Source organism: Solanum dulcamara, chromosome 4, assembly GCF_947179165.1.
Source record: "Solanum dulcamara chromosome 4, daSolDulc1.2, whole genome shotgun sequence".
NCBI classification, from domain to species: domain Eukaryota; kingdom Viridiplantae; phylum Streptophyta; class Magnoliopsida; order Solanales; family Solanaceae; genus Solanum; species Solanum dulcamara.
In genome coordinates, this window is record NC_077240.1 from 1,362,226 (window position 1) to 1,383,335 (window position 21,110).

General features: G+C 33.4%; 2 protein-coding genes across 4 annotated transcripts; both read left to right on the forward strand.

Annotated features, from left to right (window-relative positions):
• Window positions 1–2,033: 2,033 nt before the first annotated feature.
• On the forward strand, window positions 2,034–8,266 carry LOC129885352 (triosephosphate isomerase, chloroplastic-like). Its single transcript, XM_055959598.1, has 9 exons — window positions 2,034–2,423; window positions 3,942–3,968; window positions 4,097–4,166; window positions 4,677–4,800; window positions 5,851–5,935; window positions 6,082–6,214; window positions 6,586–6,759; window positions 7,180–7,262; window positions 7,927–8,266. The coding sequence occupies exons 1-9, from the start codon at window positions 2,196–2,198 to the stop codon at window positions 7,981–7,983; spliced, it is 981 nt and encodes a 326-aa protein (XP_055815573.1). The 5' UTR covers window positions 2,034–2,195; the 3' UTR covers window positions 7,984–8,266.
• A 7,169-nt stretch (window positions 8,267–15,435) lies between these two features.
• LOC129885353 (probable alkaline/neutral invertase B) lies at window positions 15,436–20,614 on the forward strand. 3 transcript variants are annotated; one of them, XM_055959599.1, is made up of 5 exons: window positions 15,436–15,601; window positions 16,243–16,714; window positions 17,601–18,032; window positions 18,915–19,473; window positions 20,005–20,614. In XM_055959599.1, exons 2-5 carry the CDS (start codon window positions 16,289–16,291, stop codon window positions 20,292–20,294), a joined length of 1,707 nt encoding a protein of 568 aa, XP_055815574.1. In that variant the 5' UTR covers window positions 15,436–15,601; window positions 16,243–16,288; the 3' UTR covers window positions 20,295–20,614. The 3 variants fall into 3 exon arrangements, with proteins under 3 accessions (XP_055815574.1, XP_055815575.1, XP_055815576.1); XM_055959600.1 differs by lacking the exon at window positions 15,436–15,601 and adding an exon at window positions 15,608–15,726; XM_055959601.1 differs by lacking the exon at window positions 15,436–15,601 and adding an exon at window positions 15,960–16,071.
• The last annotated feature ends 496 nt before the right edge of the window (window positions 20,615–21,110 follow it).

Here is a 21,110-nt window from a genome sequence, read left to right on the forward strand (position 1 = left end):
TAGTTGAACTAGAACATTCAGTTAACCGCATACTTCAAGGCCACAATGCATGATACAAGATCCACAGTTACCTGCAAATGTGAAGGAATCATCATCGGAATATATCTGAATTGGCATTTGAGTTTATGGGATCTTTAACTATTCAGGCAGCTCTGTGTTGACATGGGAAAGCTAGCTTCTTTTATGCAAACAGGGGAATATGATTTGGTGTGATATGCTCATTTGACCGGTAATAGTAGATAAAACGATTATCCCAAACAATTTAATTAGGAGAATTTTCAACTTTCAATTACTCTATATTAATTTAACTTGCCTAATTTTTAGATCTCAACTGAATCATGCCAAACGTTAATATTTCAAAAAGAAAATTATAGTTGCTCCTCCTGGTAGTTAAGTTGCTACAGCGTATGGGCTGCTAAACGAGAGGATAGATAAGAGGTCTTTCCTATGGTAGCAATAATGAAGGAAACGTGGAATTATCCGGACCTTGGCAAAAATATCCGTGAAAAATAAATATTAAATAAATAAAAAACAAAAAGAAGTTAATGACTTGTCACGGAGAACCCGGCCCTTCAGTTGGTGGCTGGACATAGAAAATGACGTCTTTATTTATCTAATTTTAGTATAGTATGATGTTTTAGAAAAATAAATAATAATATTTTTTAAATTTTGTGATCTTAAATTTCATCACGTGGAAAGTTAGAATAAGAAAAGTTTTTTTTTAAACGAACTAAAAAGGAAAACAAGACAAACAAATTAAAATTGAAGGAGTATTTCATTCTAATTTTGTGACAAAATGTAAAAATTAAATTAAATTGTGTGACTATAAATTACTCATTAAGTGTGTCGTGAAAATTTAACATTTAAATTTTTAAAATAAAAATTCTATTTCTATCTATACAAAGAAGAAATAATGTCACAAAGGAAATTTTTATTTGTAGAAATTATACTTTGAACTTAGAAACAAACGTGAAGAGATTAATAATAATACTTATGTCTTTATTTTTGATTTGTTCAGTTGAAAGCATCACTAGTTTATATTTTGACTTATGTAGTATGGAGAGCGTAAAATTTTGTGTGAACAAATAAAAATCATCTTACAGGACTAAATATTCTTAGATGATCGATAATAAAATAATATAATAAAGTTTTAAAAATAGAATATTGTAAATTGGGACGAGGAAAATATTATCTTCTAACCTCGGCATTGTGATAGAAGAAGCACGAGCTCAGTGTTGTTTGATCTCCTTCCAAGTTCCAACTAACATGTCCGTTTTCGAAAATAATCTTTAGGAATACGATTTGCGTATATTTTATTATCTTTCAAATTCTACTTGTAATTTGTAGAATTACAATAAATATGTTATTATTGTTATATCAAAGTAATTTATTTTCTCCGTCCAATAATAATTGTCCACTATTGACTTGACATAGAGATTAAGACTCTATAAATAGAAGAGTGATTTTTATCATATTACCCTTTGAATATAATAAATATAATGTCTTAAAAAATATAATAGGGAACTGACAACTAATTAATGATAAGGATAAATTAGGAACTAATAGTCTGTTTTCATTAGATTTATTTTAAGCAACTTATAATTTGAAAACTGCAGTTAAAAAAAATAAGTAGGTGCAACCCAACTTATTTTTTTTTTTAACTTATAAACTGTTTTCAACTTATAAGCTGCTTAAAATAAGTCCATTCAAATAAATCCAATTATTTATTGAGATTTATTTTAAGCACAGAATAACTTTAAGTTGATCAGTCAAACATTAAAAAAAGTTTAAAACAAATAGCTTATAAGAATTCAAATGGACTCTACATGTCAATTATCTCTTAATTTCATAAATTAAATAAATATTGTTGGATATCTCAAAATAACAACAACTAAAGATTCGATGGAGGAAGTAACTTATAGCTGATCAATTAGCAATTTTTTAAATTAATTATAATTTAACTCAGCGGTTGGATCCTCTGTATTCCTTACCAACCTTAATTTATAAATAAAAATAACATTGCAAAAAGCTCACCAACTCTCAGGTTTAACCAGTAGGTGTGTTCGACGCTCCGAAAGACGAGTGTGAATAGACTAAACATAAATAGATATTGGGAAGACTGGCACTTTATTCAGGCGCACAAAAGAAGTAGCAGAAGAAGAAGCAGGTACTGTTTGAGTTCCATAAAAGTGAAAATGGCGGTAGCATCAACATCTCTAGCTTCTCAAATGTCTGGCCCTAAGTCCGCCACTTCCATTTCATGCCCTCACTTCTCTGGCCTCCGTAAATCTTTCTCCAAGCTTGATAATTCCGTTTTCTTCTCCACTTCTCAAGCTTTCTTCCACAATGTCGATTCTCACCTCCGACTTTCTTCCTCCGGAAAAGGTTGTAGGGCCGTCGTCACCATGGCCGGCTCCGGCAAGGTAAACTTCCCGCCTCCTTTTTTTGCATATATTTACTACTTCCTCTTCCTCTCTAGAGTAATTTTTTAAAATTTTTTGGTGAATATACATGTTGTAATAAGTTACCATCTGTTGATTAGAATTTACTCGAAAAGTAGTTATCAATTGATAAACTGTTGATATTCCTCTTAATAGAATTATGCTTTTCAGGATCGAGGTTGTACATTTTTAGATCTGTTGTTGGTTTGTTAACTTTTTTGGATTTTACTCTCTCTGAAGTTGGAGAAGGAAAAAAATGGTCTTCTGGCTTTTGTTCTAAATTTCTAATGCTATTTGAAGAGTTTGAACTGTTTAGAGCATTGTTTCTAAGACTTATGTAATTATGTTAACTTCTAGGAGTATTATAGTACGGCTTGTGAGTGAGTCAACTGACAGTCTATGTGAACCAATTGGATAATTGGAGCAAGAATTAATCATCTGAACTTAATTGGAGCTAGCACTGTTTACCTGTTTAAGCATAAACTGAATTAGTAAAAAGGAAATCTTTGTACTTGTCAAAAAAAGAAAAAAAAAACCTTTATTTTCCCCCGGCCCCCTCTTTTTTCCTGAATGTAAGCTGCGGAAGGTGAAAATATAGCTAGTATGACATTGACCTGCATTCCTTTGACTGACTGGATTAAGGCTAGTATCATCTTCAGTAATTGGTGAGCATCCGGTACAATGTCTGCACTAAGTTTGCCATCAGACAGTAGAATGTTCCCACAATATGCATGGTTGTATGCTTTCACATCTCTCTATGAGAATTCTGAAATAGCGGCTTAAGCTGATTCATCCTTTTCTGTGACTGGAAACTCGTTTTTTGGGTCACGAGACACAGGACACTTTGATATTACATCCTCTAACCAATAGGTATTATAAGTGTTAATAATTATTAGAGAAATTGCTTCGTAAGTGTTCTTATATCATTGGCAAATGGATTATTCACGAGACTTAGTGTTTTTGTGTGAAAAGTTAAGTGCTTGGCCTTATTCATATTTCCGTCCCTAGCATTTATAATAAATTTGTGATCTCAGTCCTAACCACTCATTTTAACTGTTGGTCCCAATATGGCTCTGCCTTTATATTTTTCTTGAAGTTGGTGATAATTGATCAGTTGCTAAAGTCAGGGAAGATAGAATCTCACAAGACTAATACATACATCTAAGTATGTAATAATGAAACTAGTTAATATAAATGCTTAAAGTATTATTCCATAAAAGGAAATCCATCTCATTAACCAGGCAGGAAAAAATGTTTGAAAAACAAGAGAATTTGAAGGCAAAAGCTGATTTTTTTGTGGCCTAATTTGATTTTGTGAATTGGTATCTTAAAAGAGGAAGTATTGAAACTGCTAAATTAGAAGAAGGGAGAGTTGAAATTAGCTGCAAATCAGTGTAACGGTCTGTTTCCTACAAGGCTCCTATTAGTCCTTTTTTACATGTTTAAATTATTCTCCTTTTCCAATTGGGTTTCTGATCTCGTCTTCCTACTTGCTTGCAGTTCTTTGTTGGTGGAAATTGGAAATGTGTAAGTATCACTTCCTTGTTTCCTAGTAAATTTATTTAGGTGATACTTTGTGATATTTTATCTATGGCTGGTTGGATTAACTTTCATATATCCTCCATGTTCTCTACTTTCATCAATGTTATTACCAGAACGGAACAAAGGACTCCATAAGCAAGCTTGTCTCTGATTTGAACAGTGCTCAGCTCGAGTCTGATGTTGGTGAGTTCTTCTACATTGCTATCATATCACCTATGAAAATGTATTTGTATACGTGAACATTTCTAGTAAGGTTTTGATTAGAGAATGGCTTAAATGATCTTTTTGTGATCATATAATAGTTTCCAGGGCATTTGACCTTGGTTACTCATGAATACTTCTCAATCTCCGTTTGGCAATAGTTGCCATGTTCTTTTTGGAATAGCTCAAATGATCTCCGTGATCATACAATAGTTGCCAGGGCACTTGACCTCGGTCTTCTCAGTCTTAGTTTCACAATAGTTTTTGCCATTCTCATTCTGATGTCCTTTACACGATGATATCTGTTTTGTTCTCAAGACCACTAAGATGACATTGCTCTTTTATATGTTTGCATGTATATATATGTGTGTGCACGTGGGCAATTTGCGTGGCAACATGTCCTTTTTAGTCCATTTAAAAAAGAATGAGAACATCTAATATATCTCTTACATCGTATGTTAATGCAAGAATCTGCTTTTGGAAAATTTCCAGATGTGGTTGTAGCACCTCCCTTTCTGTACATTGATCAAGTAAAGAATTCACTCACCGACAGGATTGAAATTTCTGCCCAGAATTGTTGGACTGGAAAAGGTGGAGCTTTCACTGGTGAAATCAGGTACAATTCCATTTCCCCAAGCTTAAGACCAAATTTATTCTTATCTAATGGCTGGATTGATTAACACTCTTGGTATGTGATTTTATAATGATAATTTGAGAAACTCATAAAAATGATTAACTTAACTTTAGAAGGCTTGGTTTCAATAGACTCTTAAATCAGTAAAGTTGCAGTCTTCCCAACTTCTGAATGCTCAGATCAGAATATCTTGGATAAATAATTTACATTGGACAGTTTCTCTTGTTAAAAGGGTGCATTACTATGCAATGATAAGATACAAGCTCAGTAGCTTATTACAGGCAGTTAGTTTAGTGATTTTACCACAGTAACAGAAGTGAAAAGATTGCGGTTCACAATCTTACTTGGTTAACCTGATTATTGGTTTGCTTCTTTCCTTGTTGCATCAACCCTCTGTTTGTCTTGTCTGTTTATATCCGAGAGTGTTACCAAGACTTTGGTTAACATATCACTGCATGGCTATATTGGTTAATAAAATGCAGAGTATTTGGTAGGGGTCTTAATATGTGGTTCCTTTCCCATACTCGATTGTTATATTTACGATAGGTTTCAGAATTTTTTTCCTGTTTAGCATCCTAAGTTGATATAGCTTTTTATTTTTAGATTTTTTGTTGTCTGTTTTTAAATCAACATATTATGACTTTGTATTTTGCCGCCATAAAATTTCTGTTGTTGCTGAAGTTGATGGGTCACTGACGGCATCCAAGGTTGTGACCTAGTTATCAATGAAGTGGGAGGAGAACCGTGAGGTCTCATGTTAAAATCCCGACAGAGGCAAAAAAACATTTGGCGATTTCTCGCCATCTGCCAAATATTTGATGTGTAGAGTCACCAGGTATCTGTGCTGGTGAGATGAAGCAGGTACCTGGTGAAATAGTCGAGGTGTGCAAGTTGGCTAGACACCAAAAGCCATTATTTCTTTGTTGTTTATTGTGTTTGCCTGCAAAACTATTGTAATGAATCTACTTGGAGTTCTCAGCTGTTATCCTTGTTGTGTTCTCCACTCCATGATGTTTATCCTTCCATTTGCAGTGTAGAACAGTTGAAAGATCTTGGCTGCAAGTGGGTCATTCTTGGCCATTCAGAGAGGAGACATGTAATTGGAGAAAATGATGAAGTAAGAGTTATCTGGAATTTTTGATTTGTTAATATATAACTCTTAAGAATTTTGATCACAAGTCGAAGAAAGAAAACATATGCAACATCTTCTGGTTGTCAGTTAGAGCTGCTTATTAAGGACTTGACTGAACCATTCTCATGCAGTTTATCGGCAAGAAGGCTGCTTATGCTTTGAGCCAAGGCGTTGGCGTTATAGCCTGTATTGGAGAGCTGTTACAAGAAAGAGAAGCGGGAAAAACTTTTGATGTCTGTTTCCAGCAATTGAAGGCTTTTGCAGGCAGGTTTTTGCTGATTAATATCGTCTCCTTCCTCTCTTCAAACATTTTCTATAGACAAGCAAGATTTGTAGATATGATTGATGCTTCATCAAAACAAAATGTGGAAAATCTTAGTAGCCAGTTGGTTGGCTACTTGAATTTGACCTTGCTGGTGAGGGTTCGATTCCCACCTTGTAATCCCCTCCCTATTTCCCAATCCACTCTTCCCTAGATATAATAATTATTTTTTAAGAATAAATACTTCCCGAGGGCAGAGATGGGATACTCGTTTAGAGTAACTTGCTCTAATGAGTTTATCTGATATGATAAACATTGCACTCAAAAGCTTTACTCCTTGAGATCTGTTAAATTGTTGTTTTTTACTGCGCAGATGCTATACCAAGTTGGGATAATGTTGTCATTGCGTATGAGCCTGTTTGGGCAATTGGAACCGGTAAAGTTGCCACGCCTGAGCAGGCTCAGGAGGTACATGTAGCTGTTCGTGATTGGCTTACTAAGAATGTTTCGGCAGAAGTTGCTTCTAAAACACGCATTATATATGGAGGTATTTTAGTTCATATATATTACCCCTTCCATCTCTTATTCACCAGATTGCATTAGTTGTTTGGGTTAAATTGCATTTATATGTCAATTAGACATTGTAAAGGTTCCCTTATTCACTTGAGTAACATGGAGCCTCTTTGTTAGAAGTTCAAAAGGAGAACCATGTACCTTGCTGAAATCAATGACAAATATTATGCCACAGCCAATGGATTTCCCTTTTTCTTTTTCTTTTAGATTTTTGTCTTTTGAGTTTCAGATCAGCATAATGCCTTGTTAAATCTGAAGAATCCGTCTTTTCTATTAGAAGGGCTTTGGTTGTACTTATTACTCTTTTCGTCATGTCAAATGTGGAAATACCACATTTCAGTGTTGATTGACTGTGATTACTGTGTTCCCTAAAACACTGAAATGTTGTTGGCAGGCTCTGTGAACGGAAGCAACTGTTCTGACCTTGCAAAGAAAGAAGACATTGACGGTTTTCTAGTAGGAGGTGCTTCTTTAAAGGTAGTCTAATTATTGCTAATATGCCTGTCTTACTAGTCTAAGCTACAGTTCTTCAACTCCTTAGCCTTACTGAACATCATTAGTTTTTTATCCACATATGTTGAGTTTTTCTTGGACCAAGACGTTCTAGTAGATCAATGTACTATATGAGTAAATGTGTGATTTAGTTAGGGGAATCAGCTATAGTTAGAAATTTGATACTTTTTATGGTCATGGTTAACGAGAGTGACAGACAGTCTTGTTTAGGTAGTTATGTTTAGCACAAAAATAGCTGTCTGGATATGCTGAGCCGGTTCTGAACAGGAGTAGTATATGAGTCATGTTTGAAGATCCTTCCCTTGTAGTTGTGTTTGCTTCCTGATTTGCAGAAATCAAGAATTTGATAGTTGATGGAACCTGTGAGGTAGGTTAGGAAGGGAGTTCTTAGGTGGAGATAAAGAGGAAGAGAATTGGTAAATACAGGACATCACTGAGTTCCTTATGTGTTGCTGTGCTATGCTTGTGTTGATGGCATGAAGTGACAAAACTGGCCTGTCAAAGTTGATTGTATTTAAGATTTCTGAATGGAGAAGATCAATATATATATATATATATTTTTTTTTTGTGTGTGTAAAACTTCAGCTGGTTGGTACAAAGAATGATGCTTGCTATTCTACATTTGCAGGGTCCCGAGTTTGCGACCATTGTTAATTCTGTGACTTCCAAGAAGGTAGCTGCTTGATCATTTGTCATGGGGTTTTCATCATGGGGAATAAACAGCATAGAGAAACACTAGACAATAAACTACTGGTTCAGTTTTGTCAATCGGAATTCTGATGACATTCCAACTCTTCCAGCCTTTGTACCATGCTTTCCATCCATCTCCCTGTAATACAAGCTGTACTAGCAAAACAATGAGGTTTATTGTTTAGGCTGCTTGTATTGCGAGGTTTATACTGCTTGCTACTATACATTATATACCGATAGTTGAGATATGGTCAATTCAAGTTTACAAGGTTTAATAATTTGTCATCCAACCTTGAGATCCCAACTAAGTTCAGGAAATAATTAGCACACATACTTGCTGTTTCCTTCGCCGCTTAAATACCAAGTTGTTTAGTTAGCAACAAAGGTTAAAACTAGCAACTCTTTTTTCCCCAAATCAACTATAATCCAAATTCACTATTGAAAGAGGACCAGGTATTGCAGCTGATTTTATTTAAAGAACATGATTTGGTATAAACATGGGTGGATGGGTGGGTGAGTAAATTATTTATTCTTTTCTCCTTCAATTGATAACAAGGGATTGTGCAAGCAAGCAAAGTCAAGGATTTCAGACTGCTAGGAAAGATATATATATATATATATAATAGTCTTCTTTTTGGTAAAAGTATATATAAAGTCTGATTGGATGAACTTATTTTTAAGTAACTTATAAGTTGTAAACTGCTTTATAAGTTAAAATAAAATAAGTAGGTGCAGTCCAATTTATTTTTTTTGACTTATAAGTTGTTTTCAATTTATAAGTTGTTTAAAATAAGTTCATCCAAACAAATTCAATTATTTATTAGAGTTTATTTTAAACACAAAATAATTTTAAATTGATCAGTCAAACACTTTAAAAAACTGAAAACAATTTATAAGTAACTTATAAGTGTCACACGCTATACTACATTTCTTGATCTACTTCCCTTTTATCCATTGTAGGAGTCAAAACCAAAAGAAGACTGAAAGTGGCTTAAAGTAGCATGGAGTGCAGTACCTGTGCCATAACTTTTGGCCAATCCCATCATATTATAGTTTCATAATGAACAGTGTATCCCACTACTTTGCTTAATTTCAGGGGACCACCACCACCACATTGCAAAGAATGTAAGCAAAGTCAGTGACTCAGTGGCAACATCCATAAATATACTTGCACAATCAAGAAAGGAGAGTGAGAGGAAGAGGGTCAATTTTTTTTTAAAAGTGGATTAAACTTTTATTGATAATATAAAACCCATAGTATAATAACAAAAAAATAGTTAACAAGGAGTAGATATACAAGAGTTCCGTTATCATTTGTCTTTTTGCAACTTTTGGGTAGCATTAATTAAGATTCGTAATTGCAGGTTTCTAGGGTTTATGTTTAATAATCTTACTACACCAAATAGTCTATGCACGATAATTTGTCTGTTTTTGCCTTTTGATAACAAGTGGCTGGTGGAACGATACTGAATAATCAATTCGTCATTCAATTATAGGGTTCATATAAAACCTCTAACGTCATTTTCAGGCCAAATAGGGTCTTGGGCACCAATAATTGCCCTTGAAAATATCACACTCTTCATGATTTCGATCAATAATCCTAATCCCCAATTGGTTAAATAGGAAATTTTGGGGAACATGATTAAAGCTAAAAACCTAGGAAATGACAACACTAAAAGTGAATCCATTTTCCACTAAGTTACTTGCTATTTAAGAGCTTAAAACATGTGAAATGACCTCCTATTTGTTCAAGTAGACCTTAAGGTGTGTTCGGTACGGATTTTGATTTTTTTTTTTTTAATTTTTGATTAGTCAAAAAATTTAAAAAATATTTTCTCGTGGAAAACGTCTTCTGTTGTGGGAGTAGGAAAAACACATTGATTGAAATTTCTCATTCTTCAACACACTTCATCTTCTCACCACCCGCCTTAGTCCCTATCCCACAACCATCCACCCCACACCCTCTAACCACCCCTCACTCACCTCCATTTTTTCATAATATTGTCAAGATTATAAAAAATTGCTTTTAGAAATTCAAAATTTTCATTTATATACCGAACACAAAAAAAAATCAAATAAGAAACTTATTTATCTTTCATATTTTTCATGAGTAACATTTTTCTTCGTACCAAACACAAAGCACAACTGATGCTTATATCATAATCTTTTAGGTGCAATAACCAATTTATATGTCTGTAGAAGAGAATGACGTGACTCAACAACTCATAAAACTATCTTAAAATTTGAATTGAGTAACTGTTTTACTTTTATGGGTTTAGTAGTTCATCTATCCTCATTCACCAAATGGAGGACAGCTAACCACCACAAGTAATTATCTACCCTACCATCATGATTGATGAACCATTTTAAACACAATAGACCAATCAAGTAATATAAATGACAAAGTAAGGACAATCAACTTTATCTTTAGCTCTAGTACATTCCACCAAATTAAGTAGGTGTTTCATCGTAAATTTTAAATGTAAAAAATATTCAAGCAAAAAAAGTGCATAATTCTCGTGAGTCCGAAATCTATTTTTTTTTTATTTATCAAAATGACTTTATTTCCTTGTTCATTTAACTTCTTTTCTCTCTTTTTTTTCTTTTTTTTTTTTTTGGGGTGGGTGGGGGTGGGGGGTTGTAGAGGAACTTAGGGTGTATTTGGGGTATGGTAAATTTATTTTGCGTTAAAAATATTTAACATTAAAAATTGGTAATTATATCTAAGTATTTATTGAAGTAGTCAAATAAAGTTAAGAGCTGAGATAATTATAAAGAAAAACAAGTTAACACAAGAGTCAAAGTAGCTATTATTATCATATATAGTTTTTTATTGTTCTTTTTTGTTTGTACGATTTTAATTATCTTCAAGCCAATCTGATTCTGATTTTGCGCTAACTTTTATATGTAAAATATATTAAAATATTCTTTAATTTGTGATGTATGAAAATTAAAAATAAAAAATTATTAAAAAAGAAAAAAGACATTATTTGTTGAATGGACTACAAAGAAAAGAAGAAAAAAAATAAAGGAGTACTTATTTTCTGGAAAATATTTCTTAGAAGCAAACACACTCAAGAGTACTGAATTCTAGATCCATATGAAAATCACTTTAGTAGACTGAATCTTGATCTGATGCATAAGAAAATTATGGTTCTATTTCTATTTCTTCTTAGTAGAAATTGAATTACAAACAATAGTTACATATATACACACACTTAATTAATTAACATTAATTAATTTCTCTTAATACTAATTAACAACAACTATAATTATAAGAACCACATATCAAGAAAAGTAGACTGGTACTGCAACAATACTAGTAACAACACAATCAAAGCAGCCACTCCCCACGGTGAGCTTCCTTCCGACGGCAGTTGATACATCCTCTGCCGTCGGTCCCACGGTGACCCGCCGAATAACCATTCTGGCGGGTCCACCGTGGACAACCACCGGACGGCGAATAACAAGACAAGTGGCACAACCAAAAGTATCCAACCAAAACTTTCTTCAGTAGCCTCCATCACTTCTTCATATGAAACAAACCATTGAATACCAAGAAATATGAAAATAACAGCTAAAAATAATAAAACTGGATATGGTAAAGGATTTAGTGAAAAAGCCTCAAAAATTGAGGAGGTTGTATTTCTTCTATCTGGGTACATGATAAAAAATATTAAAGGGTATAATATAAAGTGTATTTTTCTTCTTGAAAATTAGAATTTGGACAAGGTCAAAGAGGTTAGTTGAGACTATGTATGAGAATTGTAAGGCTCCACTAATTTATATAGCAAAGGCTAAAGCTAAAAACTCTGTGTGTGTGACAGATGTCACTCACTGGTTTGAAGTTTATTAAGGGTGTTTTATAGCCGTTGGATTAATTCTCACTTTGTTTTGACTATTTTAAGAAAATGACATACAATTTTTTAATTATTGCCAACCTAGTGTTTAGTATTTACGTTGAGCTCGATCAACATGAATTTAAAGTTGGAAAGTTATAAGTTTATAATTAAATTTTATGTTAATGTATAATAATAAATGGGTACAGTTTATAATTAAATACTTCATCCGCCTCAAATTAACAAGTTATTTTAGCTCAAAAAAATTATCCTTAAATAATTATCATGATTTTAGAAACTCAAGACTAAAATTGAGAATCGTTTTCAACTATACCTTTAATATTAATTAAAATGCACGTATTTTAGAGGAAATTAGACAGTCTATCTATTTTTATTACAAAGGTGTAACTTAATAAGTTAAACTATACTTTATATTTTTATTTTATTTTTTAATATACGTGAAAAAGTTAAAATGAAATGGAGGATATCTTATATATTTTGAGCAAAATATATTAGATTTTCGTGAACTCAAATATTGTACTTTAGATCCAACTCTGAATTCAATAATTCAATGTGTATCAAGAAATCTCACTTTTAGAAGCTAAACTATTTTGACTCCGTTGTCAAGATTCGAACTTGACACTTATGATAAAAAATGAAAGGACGCGTATAACCAGCTCAATCTTTGATGGTTAAAGAAATGACATTATCTTTAGTTAAATGTGAAAAGTGAAAACTTTGTTAACTTTACTGGCTGGAATTTCTACTTTAAGAGATGCCAAATGTTTTGCAAAGAACATGTATCATTTTACAGTTTCTTTCTCTTTTAGTTTGTAACATATTTTAATATCTAGAATCTCATTCCAGAAGAAAAACAATTTGTTTTGTTTTAAAATGGCCTCTAATTAATAACTACGCGTGATGACCAATTATGAGAATACTAATGAAACATGCTATCCTAGTAAAAGATAACTAAATTGAATGAGAAATTTAAGCCACAACTAGTCATTTTGAACAAAAGAGTAAACTATATGCTTTCTAGATGTTTTAGTTTCAGTAAGCACAAATTTAAAGAGATAATAATATGATACACATAAAGTTAATGAGAATAATATCTCAATCATTAAAGGAGACAACAATTGTGAACTTTGAGCTACTTTTCTTCAAAAATGGGTAAAGCAGAGTAACTTGAGAAGCAATTCAATTGAAATTTACCCATGTTTATATGCTAGACTTTGAATGGTAAAAGCTCTGATACAGAAAAAAAAGAGAGGATATCATGTATATAAGGGTGCAGCATAGTGATCAATGAAATTAGTTGAAAGACATGAAATTTAATTTCAGTAAATAAAGCCGATACAATTATTTAATAGTTATGTCAGTGCGACCTAGCAGACAATTTACAAGATAAATGATCAACTCCAGGTAAGTCTATGATATGGGCTCAAAATGATACCAGAACCCAATACTAACACAAAGATTGAGGGCCCAAATTGAATACATGTGAGGATAGGGGGGAGTTTGGTATGCTAGTTCCTGGTATATATATAACTTAAAACACCAAAGTCATGACTATTTTATGCCTGTAGACAGTGGAATAATAATAATTACGGGGATTACATATTTTTGGATAAAACTACGAAAATGACAAAAATACTTTTGGAAGTCTCTCAAACTCTTTTTTATTAGCTAAGGTGGAAGGTGTTTTGTAAAAAAATATTTTTTTTTTAAAAATTATGCAAAAAATATCTTTTTAATACAATAAATTAAATCTTCAATAAAAAATAATATGAAACTAACTAATTCCAACATAACTTTTCATTAAACTAAACAAACTCATAAGAGTACATCAATTCATAGATAATTTATGTATTACAAAAATCGAAGAGTCTTTTTCTTGTTCCAACACATGGTTCAATTTTCAACAACACTTTTTTTTTTCTCTTTTTGACTCAAACTACCTATAGAAATTTTCGGAATTTATTGTACACTTGAAATCATTGGATTTACTAACTTAAAATCCCGGATCCTTCAAGAATCAAAAGCAGGATAGTACTTCCTCGTCTCAAAATAAGTATTGTTTTAGCTTATTTCATGTATATTTACTAATACTAAGATATAAAAAAGATAATAAATATACAATATAAGATATAATTTGCTATGTTAATCTTATTTATTAGATGTCTCTTAAGAATTAAGCATTACTAAAAAGAAATAATTATTTAATATAAGAGTATTATTGAAAACCTAAAGAGACTTATATTGGGACAAAACATTTTTGCTAAAGTGATATTCCCTTTGTCAATATTTACTTGTCTACTCTACTATTTTGTGATATTTAACAATACTTGTCCACTATATTATTTTGGGATGTCCAACAATACTTGTCCATTTTACAAAATCAATGAATAATTTACCATGATGTGTCTATTTTATCCTTGCTATTAAATATTATCCATTTTTAATAGTTAAATGACTTGTGTGATTTGGTAAAATTATCCTCTGTGACAAGTCAATAGTGGACAACTATTATTGAACAAAAGGAGTACTTAAGAGTGAATCGTCGAATAGGGGGAAGTAATATCACAGCAAAAGCCTTTTGGGTCGGAAGAGCAAGCTTTTTGAAACAAAGAACGTAGTAATTTACATAAACGAAGAGACCCTTTAGTTGATTATGTCGTTGCATGCTTTTTGGTAATTACTAGTAACCAATGCAAGGAGCAGAACAATATTTTCTTAATTTTGAGAGAATGGAAGGTGATGTTGATAAATTGGAAGGTGAATCTTCAAAGATACAACGATGTGACAATTTTTGTTGTTTTCTCTATGTACATGACCATCAGAATATGCAAGATCGATCTATAAATAATAATAATAATAATAATAATAATAATAATAATAATAATAATAATAGATGCAGTGTAATTTTATTACATGTAGTCCATGAACATTATTGTATATTTTTTAACCAACTAAATTGTAGTGTAGCTACATCTTTAGACCTCAAGTTAAGGTAAACTGATTGGTAGCATTTGAGTTTGAGGAACAATGTTATTCCAAGTTATATTGCCTGGATTCTTAAAATATATCATTAAATTTGTGCCGAATTTTTATAAAAGCTATACATTTTTTTTTTTGAATAATCCAATATATAGATGTGACAATAATTTTAAAGAAATATGAATAACATAATTTTCAAGAATACTATATACAATATCGTAACCTATAAAATCTTTAATAGATATAAAACGATAGGTATTTAATTCCTTATCACCTGGTTAAATCTAATCTTGGTTAGAAGAATATTAAGTATCACCCCTCCAAATAGATGTGACTAAACATAGGAATTAATTAGGAGTGAAAAATCCTTAGCCCCTATATTGTTTACTTTAAAAGTAATCCTAGATTTTGTTGATATACTCCAATAAATTTTATCTCAAACTTTTAAAAGGTAGTTGGAATAATTAGTTATGTTACTCCTAAATTGTAAGTAATATTAATTTATGTAATTTTTAAATATATAATTATTATTTTAAAATTTTTATATATAAATATATGCGCAAAATTAAGTGTTTTGACACTGATAGCCTGAATTCCTTCATAAATTGGAATAGAAGGTAGAAAAATCCAAATGGCAAGAAAATGAGTAAAATTGATTGGCAGTTCACATAGTCTCCGTGACGGGGTGAGAGAGACACAGCTAGCTATGGTACGTACACAAATAATGCAGCAGTAGCACAAGAAACGATCCAAAATCCATTCCGCCATTCATCTGTGAGTAACCTGCCACTTTCCCATTACTCTTTCTTTCTTCTTCTTTTTTTTTTTGTTCGCCATTGATGATTGATGCCGTTGCTCGCTCTTTCTCGCCTTTTTATCAGATTTCGGTCGTCGTATGTGTAAGTTGCATTCAAGAAGATGTTTCTTTTTGTGTGTGGTTTCCTGTTTACATTTTTCGTGAAATAGAGCGTAATGGAATAGTCGATAATAGAGATAAATTTATATAATCGATCGACTTCCAACTAGTTGTTGTTTTATCTTCTTCATTATGTAGCTTTCTGCGAGATTGTTAATAGTACATGCATGCATTGGATTGGGCTTCGTTTGAAAATTTGATATGATTTATTGGTTTTTATACATCTGTATTGATGATTCCCCTGTTTGATTCGAAAGAAGAAAGAAGAATTACAGGAGATATGAATCGAGAGAGAGAGAGAGAGAGAATCGTGATAGTTGAATCCAAGGTGCACGCCTTTTCTTGTTTTGTTAATTGGGTTAATGCCTCTACTGTTTGATTAATGAGATATCAAAAGGGTGATGGTTGCTTTTCTAGGCTCGTTTAGTCTCTTCAAGCTATGCCCCTAATTTCAATTTTTTATCAGTATGCATGGTGATGAGTTGTCATTTTAATGCAGATTGTTGAGCCTCTGAATAGCTTGTAAATCTTTAGAGGCTTCAAGGATGTCAACACATTCCGGGGATGCGTTTAACAATGATAGTATTATAAGAAACATTGACTCATGTAGTAGTGTAGCCGAATTGGAAGACATTGATTTCTCGAGGCTACCTAGGCCAAGAAACTTGAACATTGAGAGGCAAGGCTCATATGATGAGAAGTCCCTAACTGAAGCTCAACTGGGGTTCTCTCCTCACCCCCCTTCTAGAGCTGAAAATTTCTTCCGCGCTTTGGAGCATTTTGATGGTATATTTTCTCCATCAAAAAGATCTGAGTTCACTACCCCGAGGTCACCTTTTGGACAAGGGCCACATCCTATGATTGCCGAGGCTTGGGACTCTTTGAGGCGTACCTTGGTGCACTTTCGTGGAAAGCCTGTTGGGACAATTGCTGCACAAGATAATTCAGATGAAAAGCTTAACTATGATCAGGTAAACCATGTTATGTTGTAATTGTTACAAGGTCAATGGTGTGTGCATTGTTGTTTTGAGTAGTTAACTTTGTCTCTTTCAGAGGAAGAGAATTACCATTACCTTGTGTAAAGTCATCTGTAGTTGATTTGATTGAATAATTTTTGAGCTATGTAACAGTAGAAAACAGCTTATACTTGTGTATGGGATAATTGTATTCTGTAGTATAGTTAATCAGGTCAGCTTCGTTTTACCATTGGGAACCATGTACTATCACTCTTTTATGCTTTTTGGTCCAAATACGAAGTGCTCTTTGATAACCATCTACTACAAGGTAATAAATTTGTTGGTCAACAATGTTTGGCTCTTGATAAGTTATGCTAATTGCCAGAAGATCACTATTCCGAGGGGAGTAGAGATGCCATCTTATTCCTCTTAGATTGTTTTGTAGGCTTTCACTTAATGAGTTATAGTTTCTTTTATCCTTTCGTAATGATGAAAGTTTCCTTGTTCAGTTGAAGGGGTTAATATTTGGATATAATGGAAGGCCAATTATGTGTTCTGGGGCACTGTATACCCCGACTCCAAACTCATGGTTTATTGGGATCTCTACTCTAGCTATCTTCTAGATACAATAATTTCAGGACAGGATAATATCCTATGCTGTTAGAAGACTCAAAAAGAAGTCAGGTCACTGAGCAATTGAGTTGTATTCTTACAAAGTTCATTGGTCAATACACTTTTTTGGAATATCTCTTTCTTGTAATTAGTAAATGTTTCTAAAGATATATGGGAAAAAGTATTCTCTTTGTTGTATATGGTACTTGGAGGAGGTAGTTGTACAGAAGTTCTGTAGTGGTTGTTATTCATGATCAAGGTGTTTGTTAATAGCCATCTTTAACTTCAGGTGTTTGTCAGAGACTTTGTTCCAAGTGCGCTGGCTTTTCTCATAAATAGAGAACCCGAAATAGTAAGGAACTTCCTCTTGAAAACTCTTCGTCTTCAATCGTGGGAGAAAAAGATAGATCGATTCCAATTGGGAGAGGGTGTAATGCCAGCTAGTTTCAAGGTACTCCATGATCCGGTTAGAAATACCGAGACACTAATTGCAGATTTTGGTGAGAGTGCGATAGGAAGAGTTGCTCCTATTGATTCTGGATTTTGGTGGATTATATTACTTCGTGCATACACAAAGTCTACAGGGGACACCTCTTTGTCTGAGCTACCTGAATGCCAGAAGGGTATGCGCCTGATACTCAGTTTATGCCTTTCAGAAGGGTTTGACACATTTCCAACTCTTCTTTGTGCCGATGGGTGCTCTATGATAGATCGTAGAATGGTGAGTTCCTTCTTGTTTATGCTTGTTCTTACTGTTCGAAATGATATACATACTCAGCATGTCTCCATATGTTTGATATACTGAAAATTTATGGAGGTTGTAAATTCAAATTACTCTAGTTCCCTTTTGGATGGGGTTGTCATATTCTCAAACTCATAATCATAAGTCTTGTGTAATCATATTGTTTGTAGACATCATTTTCATTGTATATACCTGCCCATATATCTGGGGCCAAACCACCCATTCCCTTAAATGTTTATGAATTTCCCAGAAAGAGACAGACATCATCTGTAGTTTATTTGAATTATTATCTCACCCCTAACTCATTTTTGTGTCACGTGAAAAGGTGATGTCGAATGTCCAAGAAATAATACCATGTGAAAAGTTGTTATTTGAGAATACTATCTGCTTCTAGAATTTAATATTCTGCCTAATCGGAAGATTGATTTTTGCATTAAATTTGATTTGCCTTAGAGCTGTTCTCTTTCTTCCAAAATTAAACTGCTAATTCAATTTGGAATACATTTCCGCAAAAGATTATTTACCAATAAATATTATCAACTCTACTGAATGACCAAGATTGATGATGTCCTTAGAACACTTCAGCATACTACACATATAGACATCAATTTTCTGATTGCCTCTTAATCTAGTCATATTATAGATAAAAGTGGTATCTCTTTCTAGTTTCCTAAACATTTCTTGTATACAGGTCTCACTTTATCTCTCTCCCTTTTTCATATCAACCTTTACATCCGCATACATAATGTGCAAATGTTTGCTGCAACTAAAAGAAACTTGTCCTTGTATATCTTCTGTGCTTAAGTATGCCCTTATATCCTGCAGTTTCACTGACTACTTCGTGGTAAACAAACATATCAGGGAGTGTATGGGTACCCAATAGAAATACAGGCACTATTCTTCATGGCTTTAAGATGTGCTCTACTTTTGCTCAATCATGATGCAGAAGGGAAGGAGTTCGTAGAACGCATTGTGAAGAGACTGCATGCGTTGAGCTACCACATGAGAAATTACTTTTGGCTTGATTTAAAGAAACTTAATGACATATACCGATATAAAACTGAAGAATATTCCCACACAGCAGTCAACAAGTTTAATGTCATGCCTGATTCTCTTCCAGAATGGGTTTTTGATTTCATGCCAGTTTCTGGTGGCTATTTCCTTGGAAATGTTGGTCCTTCAAACATGGATTTCCGTTGGTTCTGCTTGGGCAACTGTATTGCAATTTTATCAAGCTTAGCAACCCCCGAACAGGCAACCAAGATCATGGATCTTATTGAATCACGTTGGAACGAATTGGTAGGAGAGATGCCCTTGAAGGTTTGTTATCCGGCTATAGAGGGTCATGAGTGGAGGATTGTAACAGGATGCGACCCAAAAAACACTAGATGGAGTTACCACAATGGGGGGTCATGGCCAGGTACCTATTTAACTTGTGATGTTCCATGGTTTAAACTGAATTTTGGAATATAATAGCGATGAACTGATGATCATCTCAGGGAATAGAAAAATGTTTTTAATTGTTGTTTGAAGGTTATCTTAGTTGTATTTGAAGATCTGCATAATTTCGTTGGGATATTGAATTACTCTTTTAGTTCCAAATAAAACCAGCCCAAGGACTTCCGAAACTGCCTAAAAGTGGGTCTTCAATTCTCTAGAAACAGTCATTGACAGAAATTTTTATCATGGATGTGTCCCTCAGCTCATGTATAGTATTTTTCTTATTGTGTTTTCCTTGTATGGCCTATTTTGAGCATTTATCAGACAAGGCAGTCATTGACAAAAAGTTCCTGTGTTTTCCATTCAGATTCAAACTTAGATGGTCTTATGACGGTCAAATGCTTAAAAAATTAGAAGAGATCTCGACTTGTCATATGAATACTTTTGTAATCTTGTATCTTCTCCAAGATTGTGGTAGGTCCCTCTCATATTTGATTGTCTCTGGCTACAGTGCTTCTATGGCTCCTCACAGCAGCATGTATCAAGACCGGGAGGCCTCAGATTGCAAGGCGTGCCATTGAACTTGCTGAACAGCGGTTGTCCAAGGATGGGTGGCCTGAATATTATGATGGAAAACTTGGCCGATTCATTGGAAAGCAAGCTCGTAAATACCAAACATGGTCAATTGCTGGTTATTTGGTGGCAAAGATGATGCTTGAAGACCCATCTCATTTGGGAATGATTTCACTTGAGGAGGACAAGCAGCTGAAACCTGTCTTGAAACGATCAGCTTCGTTTTGATTTGATATATCTCACCTCTGACATTCAGAAGTTGTTTCTAGCCTAACGTGTTGTCATATATCCCAGAATGTGGGGAAATACAATTGAAGCCCCCAGGTCAAGCAAGAGAGAAGTAAAAAAAAAAAAAAAAAAAAAAGAGTAGAACTAACAAGGCCTTGTCAGAATTAGTATAGAATGTGTAGTCAGATTTGGATAGGCTGATTATTTCCTGTTTACCTGGAATTGCTATTAGTTTTTGTTTACCCAAACTTGCTATCTTGTTTGTTGAACTCAGTTTAGCTGCATTTGCTACCTGTTTAGTTTACCCTTATGAGTTGTGACATGATTTTGCAAACACCTGCTGATATATCTCTTGAGTGGGTGCGATCATGTTATTGATCCAAAGTAAGTATAGAGATAATTACCTTATAGTGCAATTCATAAAGTTATATTACATAATTTAATCAAGGGTTTCAATGGTTACCTGAATTAGTCCAATTTCATGCCTTCTCCCTGGTGTTCAGCTGTGGTTGAAGTTCAAAGCTTCAAAGTTTAAAAATTAAATTTTCACAAATAAACTTTGTTTCTAGTGACTATTCTTGCAAAAGATCGATTACATATTGAGAAGTCTAACTGTGAAGTTTTGAGTGATTTTGTTTAGGCATTTTATGATAAATTGGTGCTTAGATTCAAGAAAAAAAATTATACAACAACAACCTAATGAAATTCCACAACGTAGGGTCTGGGGAGAATAGTGTGTACGCAGACCTGACTCCTATCAAGGTGGGACGGTTGTTTCCGAGAGACCCTCGGCTCAGTAAAATCAGATGAGAATAG

Bases quoted from the DNA above. Each gene is read 5' to 3' on its own strand.
- LOC129885352 (XM_055959598.1), top strand. From the start codon at position 2,196: ATGGCGGTAGCATCAACATCTCTAGCTTCTCAAATGTCTGGCCCTAAG. The intron at 3,969-4,096 runs GTAAGTATCACT...TGTTATTACCAG, and splicing joins TTGGTGGAAATTGGAAATGT to AACGGAACAAAGGACTCCAT. The intron at 6,215-6,585 runs GCAGGTTTTTGC...TTTACTGCGCAG, and splicing joins GCAATTGAAGGCTTTTGCAG to ATGCTATACCAAGTTGGGAT.
- LOC129885353 (XM_055959599.1), top strand. From the start codon at position 16,289: ATGTCAACACATTCCGGGGATGCGTTTAACAATGATAGTATTATAAGA. The intron at 18,033-18,914 runs GTGAGTTCCTTC...CAAACATATCAG, and splicing joins CTATGATAGATCGTAGAATG to GGAGTGTATGGGTACCCAAT. The intron at 19,474-20,004 runs GTACCTATTTAA...CTCTGGCTACAG, and splicing joins CAATGGGGGGTCATGGCCAG to TGCTTCTATGGCTCCTCACA.